Consider the following 8,654-nt stretch of genomic DNA (forward strand, 5'->3'; position numbering starts at 1 on the left):
AAGCAGCGACGCTGCAGCCTGGAGCCTGACGGTGGCTTCTCAGGTTCCAGCAATGGCTGTGGAGCACAGCTCTTGTGTCACCAAGCAGAGCGCCTGACACCCTGAAGTGCCTCGGCGCCCCGGGGGTGTGAAGCCTCTGTCTGGGGATCAGGCAGCCTCCCACCACAGGTCTTGCTGAGCTAAAATGACTCTGCAGAGGCTGTAAAATTGTCCTGGAGTGCTGTGCTGCTTAAGATGAAAGTGCTTCCGATAGCTCAAGCTAGCCCGCCCACTCAGCTCTTACGAGCTGTACCTCCATATGCCATGGGAAGAAGTATTTAACGCAGTAACTCCAACTCTCGGCTTGGCACCCAAACCTGTAGATCAAACAGTCCATTTATTCTTATTATTGGAAGTCTCCTTCCTCCCCTCCAAAGCCTGTCGTGCTTCCCTCCCTGGGCGAGGGCCCTACTCGTCTCGCATATCCAGCAAGCAGCCTCTCGAGTGCAGTTTCCACAGGCACATCTTCTTGGTCTGGCAGGTCAATGTAGGTATCTAGCGTCTGATCGTCGATACCGGGATCAATCGCACAGAAAGCAGTCTTCAGATCATCTGCCTTCCCCTCTCTGTTCCAAAACAACACAGTCACCATTACGTTGTGGTATGTGAAAAGAACATTTACTTACTTGTGTCACAGTGAGAATCCATGCTGCCCGAAATGCAGAGCAGAGATGTCTTTTAATACAGTCATCTCTGCCTCTACTAGCATCCCGTTGTTAAACACATGTGCAATAAAGACTGGTGAATGCTAAACGTCAAACTGAATGGAAGTTAAGAAATCTTAGATTGATGATAACCTGGGAAGACCTTAATTTCACTCTATTGTGCATTGATATCCCTTATTACAGAACTGTACTTCTTGCTAATCCAGTGCCCACGTTGGACAGGATTTCACTTCACAGGCACCTGCCCACCTCTGGCGTTCTCCTCGGTGCTCGGTGTGGCACCAGACTTTTTTTCAATGCAGTAATTGCCTCTTGTTTTGAGGTGGAATTATTTCTCAGATTTGCACCCGTTGTCAGTCCTATTTGCTCTTCCCACTCCTCAGAACCAGTCTCTGAAGATGTACAGGATTTTACCGCTATTTTTGGAGAGCTGAGGAGTGTGGATAACTGGCTAGCTGGAAAAGTTCACATAAACATAGTCTAGCTGGCTGGACAAAAATGCGCATCGCTCTCAGCTTATCTGAAGTAAAGCACAAATACGCTGCCTTTGGCTGTTCTTGTTACACAATAACAGGAAGATTTCGGTGGGAAAAGAATGTTGCAGGTGGGAACAGATAACTACAGAAGAGAAACTAGGGGTGGGCTTGATATTTAGGCAACTCACCAATAATGAGCTTAACTTTTGTAATACGTATGAGCTAATTATAACAAGGCATAAAAGGTGACTGTAAGGTACAATAAACGAAGTCTGCTGATCACTCATATTGATTGACTGTGTCTTCCCTCCGTCGCGACAGAGGAGCACTGTACCGAAGGGGATTAGTGGTACAACGGATCTCTGCTCGCTGTCTGCCACGCCAAAGTTCTTTGGGTCGGGGACTGCTGCTCGCAGTGTTCCGCAGAGCCGGGCTCAGCCAGGTCTCGGCATTCACTGCAACGGGCACAGCCCTGTAGCGCAGGGAGGCCTGCGCTGGCCACGCACACTGCGTCCACTGCGGGGTTCCCTCTGCACGCGCGGTCCTGAGCTACTGTCCCCATCAGCCCCTTCCCTCCATACTTACAGTAGATCTCCCAGCTTGTTCTTCAGCTGGCTCAGATACTCCTGCTTCTCCCCGACATCCTGGCTCCGGGGCTTGGCCACGAAAGCTTCAGCGCTCCCCTCCTCCTCCTGAAAGAAATTACAGCTGTGTTAGCACCGAACATGTGTTCCGGTCTGCATAGGAGCTGCCTCTCAATGTGCACGAAAATAACGCGGCTCTCCTAGAAATGGAATTTCCACGTGAAAAGTGGAAATAAAGAGAAAGAACATGGGAAAAACTCCCATCACAGAAAAGGCACAAGCTTGCACTGCCATTGTCTGCAGAGGGCCTTCAGGTGTTAGAGCTTGTGGTGGGCACTCCAGCTTTGTTAGTCTGATAAACCTAGCTAGTCTGATAAAACTAATTTAATCCCTAATTTAATCCCATTCTCCTGAAAAGGAAAGAGCCAATCCAAGAACTAGTTGATGCAAGCAGGTACAGCACTGAAGACCTCATTGACAACTTATCCTTATTCAAAGAATTAAACTGACGTTACTTAAATTTTAGGGATTAAAGTAGAGATTTAATTAAGGATTACATTTCTTTTAGGGATTTAGGGATTAAATTAGGGATAGGTCATTTGTGTGGGTCTCGCAGTACTACAAAACACATCTGTCAGCACCTTAGGGATTAAATTAGGGATAGGTCATTTGTGTGGGTCTCGCAGTACTACAAAACACATCTGTCAGCACCTTTGCAACTTGTCTCGAGTGCTCCAGGGTGGAAAAAAAATGGGACTCTCTGAGAGGTTCTGCCCAACAAAACCAGAAAAGGAAAGATCTTCCTTGGAAATACCTTTCAGGAATGGCAGGGAAAACAGTTCAAGCTTCTGGAAAGGCTGAGGAAAAGATGTCGAAGGATCAAAGAAATGCTACTCTATCCCAGAGAGAACCTCTGGATACAGTCGTGCTTAGTATGACGTGAAGAATTCTTGCAACGCTTCCTTGTCCCTGTATCATTGCCTGCTTCCCCCATGTGCTGGGGTACGGTGCAATGGGACATTGTGAGTTGAATGAACTTCCTCATGCCACAAGAAGCAGTCATTCCTTACAATGTAGTCTTGCTACTTAGTCATTCTGGCGCTTGTCTGCATTAATCTCGTCAGCAGAGAAGTAACCCGGGAAAACCCAAATACTGCTCTGCTGGACACTTCCCGGTCACGGCCACCAGTACCGGGGCAGGGAGAGGGGAGGAGGATGAGGCTTTTCAGCAGCAGGAAGCTGTTCCTTTGACTTGGCCATATAGCGCAGCATTAGCAGGGGCTCGAGCCCACTAGAAATACCTGCATGTCCGGTGGTTCACGTGGCATCATTGTAAAGTGTGGCTACTTCAGCTATGTCTTCAGTATGCTCACCGTTTCAGCTTTTCTAGTGCACCTGAGTTTCCCTGGCTTTAAAGTTTTCAGTGTTTACACTAAGAAGAAGGTGAATATTGAAGACACCGGCTGTGAAAGTAATTCTCCCACCTTCCTAATGGGTATTTATTACCAATTAATCTCAGTGGAAACAAGCAGTGAAGAAAGCTTCCACATACCCATGCAGGGAAGCCATTTCTCTCTCTTAGAGCTCCCGTTGCTATTTCTTCCAGAAGAACATCCACCAGCTGACTGCTGGTCTTCCCCTCAGCCAGAGAACCCCACTGGTCAGCTCCGCCTGGAATCACCGCTGCAACAGCAAAAAGACACCGAGCTGCTAGGAGAACGTGCCCACACATACTGGTTTTGTGTGAATCCCACTAGGAGCCTAACGATAGATACAGATCTCCAGGCATTTGGTTGGTCTCCTAAGCTGTCTAAGGCAAAATGGAACACCCTGCAAGCACCTCTCAGGGCACTCCTAAAAGCCTAGGAGAAAATGGGGTGTTGCAGGTGGGCTTAGGGGTTGGGGTTAGGGGTGTGGGAAAATCACCCTGAGGTGGGGGGAACTCGAGAAAATTGCGTCCTAACGGAAGCATAGTATTATGGAAAGTTTCTCTTAGGGTAGAATACAGCTCTAGCCTTGAGGACGGTTGGCACGCACACGTTTCGCTGGGAAGCAAACCAAAAGGCCTCTTCCCCTCGGCTGCTCCGGCCCCGGAGCTGACTGTCACGACACAAGATCAGCCAGACACCTGAGCTGCCGCTGCCTCCCAGCCCTCCCCGGCAGTTAAAAGGCTTGCGGAGAAAGCAGCAGTCGGGGGCGACGGCTGGGGATTCCGCTGCCGGCTGACTTTTCTTGCTCTGGCCCGCTCGCAGGGGCGGGAAGAGGCTCCTGAGCCACACACAGACACACACACACACCCCCCCCCCCGCGACAGCGTTACCGCAGGCCCCGAGGCAGCCTCTCTGCGGCCCGCGGGGGCCGGCAGCCCCAGCCGCCTGCCACGGCTCAGGCCAGCGGCTGGGGGAAAGACAAAGCCCCGCGCAGGGCTGCGGCGGCTGCCCGGGCAGCCCGCAGGCGGCGGCGGGTGGGCGGCGGGGCGGCGCGGGCCGACCCCTCTCCCGGGCGCCGCCGCCACGAGCGAGCACCGGGGCCGCCCTGCCTGCCGCCGCTCCTCGCCGAGGTAGCGGCGCGGCTCCGAGAGACACAAAAAAAAAAAAAACCCAAAAAAAAACCCACCCAAAAAAGGGCAGCCCCATGAGGAGCCCGCTGACCACCGTCCCTGCCGGGGAGACGAGAACCGGCGGCAGCCCCGCCGGTCCCGGGCCGGGCCGCCCGCCTGCCTCAGCCCGCCCGCCGCCGGCACCAGGCGCTCCCTGCCGCGGCCGAGCGCCGGGCCGCCACATCCCCCCCGACCGGGCCGCTGCCCGCCGGCCCCCGGCCGCCCTTCAGCCCGAGCGCGCCGCCGCACGTCCCGGCCCGAAAGTCTTCCGGGCTCCCGGCGAAGGCTCCGCACCTCCACGGCCGCTCCAGCGCGCCGCGCGGGCCGGGAGTGAACCCACCTTTCCCGGGCCGGATGCGCCATCTGCCCCTACGCACGAGGCCGGAAGCCCCGCCCCTAGGGGGTCAAAGCCGCTTCTGCGCATGCGCCGCCCTCGGTCGGCCAGAAAGGCTTCTGCGCATGCGCCAAACCCGGATTGCGTCATCGGCCCAGACGCAGGGGGCCGGAAGCCCCGCCCCTAAGGGTCAAAGCCGCTTCTGCGCATGCGCCGACCTTCCTTGGCCAGACAGCCCTTCTGCGCATGCGCCAAAGCGGGATTGCGTCATCGGCCCAGACGCACGGGGCCGGAAGCCCCGCCCCTTCGGCGCCAAGCCGCGTCTGCGCATGCGCTGCCCTTACTCCGCCTGGGAGGCCGCGCTGACACCTGGCGAAAAAAATTGGGTACTGCAGCCCGTCTAGCTAACGAGACTGCACAGTTTATTAGAGGCACGGCATCAAGAAGGGAACTCTGCCCACGGCCCGTTCGGAAGTTGCCTGGCTTCCCATCCCGGTGGATGAAGTTCTTACAGCGAACATTCTCGATTCCACTAGTCTAGAGAAAAATAAAAAAAAAAATAAAAAATAATAATCACTCGAGAGACCAGGCATACGCTTTTTTTTTCCCCCCTTATAAAAACACTAGCAACAGTGCCTGAACGGGAAAAGGGGTCACGAAAGTTTTTATTGTAAAATGGAAGGGCACGAAAGAGAACAGAATTCGACAGACGATACGTAAACCTCTCCAGCTCTTTCCCCGTGCCTATCGGACATCGGTTTCCAAAAACTTTCTCGGGTGAGCGTCTTTTGTCTTTGAGCAGTGCAACAGACGCTTTGCAAACAGCACAAGTCTGCTTTTGAACCATCGTTTCAGACTTTGCAATCCCTTGAGATGGGGCGCTTTGTACTTAAGAGAAACAAAACCCACTCTGAGTCTTTCCTTTAACGATACAGGCCTATTCCCCTTTCCCTTAGAGAAACAACCTACTCGCTTCTGATCTCTCGAGGAATCTTAATACTCCCAACACACTGCGCCGTCAAGATCAACAAAGCAGTTTCCTACCACGTTGCCAGCGAGCGATAGGACCGTCTCGAGACGAAGTTTCCTCGGACAAAAACCCGAGCGATCTATCTTCAAGACTCGGTCCAAACGGCTCCGTCACCGTTCCATCGCAGTCCCCTTCGGCTCCACACCACTGCCTTGTGGGAACGCCCCCTAGAAAAAAAGAAACGCTTTCATCAGGGTAACAAGCAGAATACAGCTCTAGCCTCGAGGACGGCTGGCACGCACACGGCCTGTATCGCCGCAGTCCCCTGAGCCGCAGCTCAGCGCGCGCCGACAGCGGTGACGGAGGACGCGCTGAAGGCGAAAAGCCGAAAGCCAACCCCCCGAAGCCCAGAACCGTGCTCAGGCACCCAGGAGTTAAGCCTAAAACCGGTTGAAAGAGCTGCCTCCTACCTGTTCCCCCGCCACCTCTCCCCCTCCGAGGCCAGCAACCTTTCCTCGCGATCCCTTTCCGCAAACAAAAGACGGACGCCTGCGGCCTCAGCTCGGTACCGAAGCACCACGATGCGCTTGCCGGCGGCGTGCTCTCTCGCAAGGCTGACAGCTTCTCTGCACGCAACAGCCGAGGCCCTGTGAAAGGGGAGGAAGGCAAACACCCATCACGTCTCGCCGGGGTCAGGAGGGAGTCGGGGTGCGCTGCAGTCAGAGCCCAACGCCTTCCCCAGAGGAATTACCGGGCCACAACAAGAGGCAGGAGCGATCGGCAGACAGGCAGGTAACACGCACGGCAGCGATACCCACGGCAGACTGGCAGGACGCTTCCAGCCGCTTCACCCCGCCGCTTTGTTTCGAATTTCGTTAAAAGGCAATCCGATTCTTAAGGCTCACTCTGCTTTGAAGAGCTGCTGGAGAAAGGCTAACACGTGGCATTGGCGTTACCGTCGGAATTCCGGCGTAAAAATCACGGCAAAGCCGTGCCTTGTCAAGCGGCTTCCCAAGCAGGCTCTGGAGCCTTTCCACGAGACGGGCAAAGCCGGAGTCCCGCGGGAACCCTGTGCCAGCTCCGTCAGTACGGCCGAGCTCTCCGACAAAGCGCACCGCCGTACGGAAACGTCAAGCGGGTTTATACCTCGGGCTCCTTTACAGCCTCGGAAAACAATACTGCCCGGCCGGACGCGCGGCTCTAAGCGCCTAGCAGGCCCGGCTGCGTTACCACGAGGGACCGACAATTCCTCCCCGGCCGTTGCCCGAGCCGCAGCGCAGCACTCGGCAGCGGCGGGCACACGGAGCCTCGCGGGCCCTCGGCGGCTACAAAAGTGATCCCTCCGTAGTCAGCAGTCCGACTCGCAAGCACGAGGCACGCGTGGCAAAGTAACATCTCCAGCGACCTTCGGTTCCGCTCCCCTTGACTTGTCGACGGACGCTTCCGGACGAACCTAGGGACAAAGGGAAAACAAAAGACCCCCGTTTCGCTGGGAAGCAAACCAAAAGGCCTCTTCCCCTCGGCTGCTCCGGCCCCGGAGCTGACTGTCACGACACAAGATCAGCCAGACACCTGAGCTGCCGCTGCCTCCCAGCCCTCCCCGGCAGTTAAAAGGCTTGCGGAGAAAGCAGCAGTCGGGGGCGACGGCTGGGGATTCCGCTGCCGGCTGACTTTTCTTGCTCTGGCCCGCTCGCAGGGGCGGGAAGAGGCTCCTGAGCCACACACACACACACACACACCCCCCCCCCCCCCCGCGACAGCGTTACCGCAGGCCCCGAGGCAGCCTCTCTGCGGCCCGCGGGGGCCGGCAGCCCCAGCCGCCTGCCACGGCTCAGGCCAGCGGCTGGGGGAAAGACAAAGCCCCGCGCAGGGCTGCGGCGGCTGCCCGGGCAGCCCGCAGGCGGCGGCGGGTGGGCGGCGGGGCGGCGCGGGCCGACCCCTCTCCCGGGCGCCGCCGCCACGAGCGAGCACCGGGGCCGCCCTGCCTGCCGCCGCTCCTCGCCGAGGTAGCGGCGCGGCTCCGAGAGACACAAAAAAAAAAAAAAACCAAAAAAAAACCCACCCAAAAAAGGGCAGCCCCGTGAGGAGCCCGCTGACCACCGTCCCTGCCGGGGAGACGAGAACCGGCGGCAGCCCCGCCGGTCCCGGGCCGGGCCGCCCGCCTGCCTCAGCCCGCCCGCCGCCGGCACCAGGCGCTCCCTGCCGCGGCCGAGCGCCGGGCCGCCACATCCCCCCCGACCGGGCCGCTGCCCGCCGGCCCCCGGCCGCCCTTCAGCCCGAGCGCGCCGCCGCACGTCCCGGCCCGAAAGTCTTCCGGGCTCCCGGCGAAGGCTCCGCACCTCCACGGCCGCTCCAGCGCGCCGCGCGGGCCGGGAGTGAACCCACCTTTCCCGGGCCGGATGCGCCATCTGCCCCTACGCACGAGGCCGGAAGCCCCGCCCCTAGGGGGTCAAAGCCGCTTCTGCGCATGCGCCGCCCTCGGTCGGCCAGAAAGGCTTCTGCGCATGCGCCAAACCCGGATTGCGTCATCGGCCCAGACGCAGGGGGCCGGAAGCCCCGCCCCTAAGGGTCAAAGCCGCTTCTGCGCATGCGCCGACCTTCCTTGGCCAGACAGCCCTTCTGCGCATGCGCCAAAGCGGGATTGCGTCATCGGCCCAGACGCACGGGGCCGGAAGCCCCGCCCCTTCGGCGCCAAGCCGCGTCTGCGCATGCGCTGCCCTTACTCCGCCTGGGAGGCCGCGCTGCCACCTGGCGAAAAAAATTGGGTACTGCAGCCCGTCTAGCTAACGAGACTGCACAGTTTATTAGAGGCACGGCATCAAGAAGGGAACTCTGCCCACGGCCCGTTCGGAAGTTGCCTGGCTTCCCATCCCGGTGGATGAAGTTCTTACAGCGAACATTCTCGATTCCACTAGTCTAGAGAAAAATAAAAAAAAAAAATAAAAAATAATAATCACTCGAGAGACCAGGCATACGCTTTTTTTTCC

At 57.4% G+C, this 8,654-nt stretch overlaps 1 protein-coding gene and 1 long non-coding RNA gene across 4 annotated transcripts; both read right to left on the minus strand.

The window, feature by feature from the left end:
* Window positions 1–345: 345 nt before the first annotated feature.
* TSNAXIP1 (translin associated factor X interacting protein 1) lies at window positions 346–8,211 on the minus strand. 3 transcript variants are annotated; one of them, XM_037408984.1, is made up of 6 exons: window positions 8,007–8,211; window positions 7,073–7,120; window positions 6,138–6,314; window positions 3,317–3,447; window positions 1,766–1,872; window positions 346–605 (listed from the first exon to the last, which is right to left on the minus strand). In XM_037408984.1, the coding sequence occupies exons 1-6, from the start codon at window positions 8,194–8,196 to the stop codon at window positions 386–388; spliced, it is 873 nt and encodes a 290-aa protein (XP_037264881.1). In that variant the 5' UTR covers window positions 8,197–8,211; the 3' UTR covers window positions 346–385. The 3 variants fall into 3 exon arrangements, with proteins under 3 accessions (XP_037264881.1, XP_037264880.1, XP_037264878.1); XM_037408983.1 differs by lacking the exon at window positions 7,073–7,120 and having other exon boundaries at window positions 6,153–6,314; window positions 7,944–8,211; XM_037408981.1 differs by lacking the exon at window positions 7,073–7,120 and having other exon boundaries at window positions 7,944–8,211.
* Window positions 5,099–6,107, minus strand: LOC119157761. The gene is made up of 2 exons (XR_005107642.1): window positions 5,742–6,107; window positions 5,099–5,234 (listed from the first exon to the last, which is right to left on the minus strand). It is a non-coding gene; the product is annotated as an uncharacterized LOC119157761 (long non-coding RNA).
* Window positions 8,212–8,654: the final 443 nt, after the last annotated feature.

This window comes from Falco rusticolus, chromosome 15, assembly GCF_015220075.1.
Source record: "Falco rusticolus isolate bFalRus1 chromosome 15, bFalRus1.pri, whole genome shotgun sequence".
Taxonomy (NCBI): Eukaryota; Metazoa; Chordata; class Aves; order Falconiformes; family Falconidae; genus Falco; species Falco rusticolus.

Coding starts and splice junctions, on each gene's coding strand:
- TSNAXIP1 (XM_037408981.1), bottom strand. CDS start 8,196: ATGACGCAATCCGGGTTTGGCGCATGCGCAGAAGCCTTTCTGGCCGAC. Junction 3,448..6,137: donor GAGAGGTGGCGGGGGAACAG/GTAGGAGGCAGC, acceptor TTGCTGTTGCAG/CGGTGATTCCAGGCGGAGCT. Junction 1,873..3,316: donor GAAATGGCTTCCCTGCATGG/GTATGTGGAAGC, acceptor AATTTCTTTCAG/GAGGAGGAGGGGAGCGCTGA.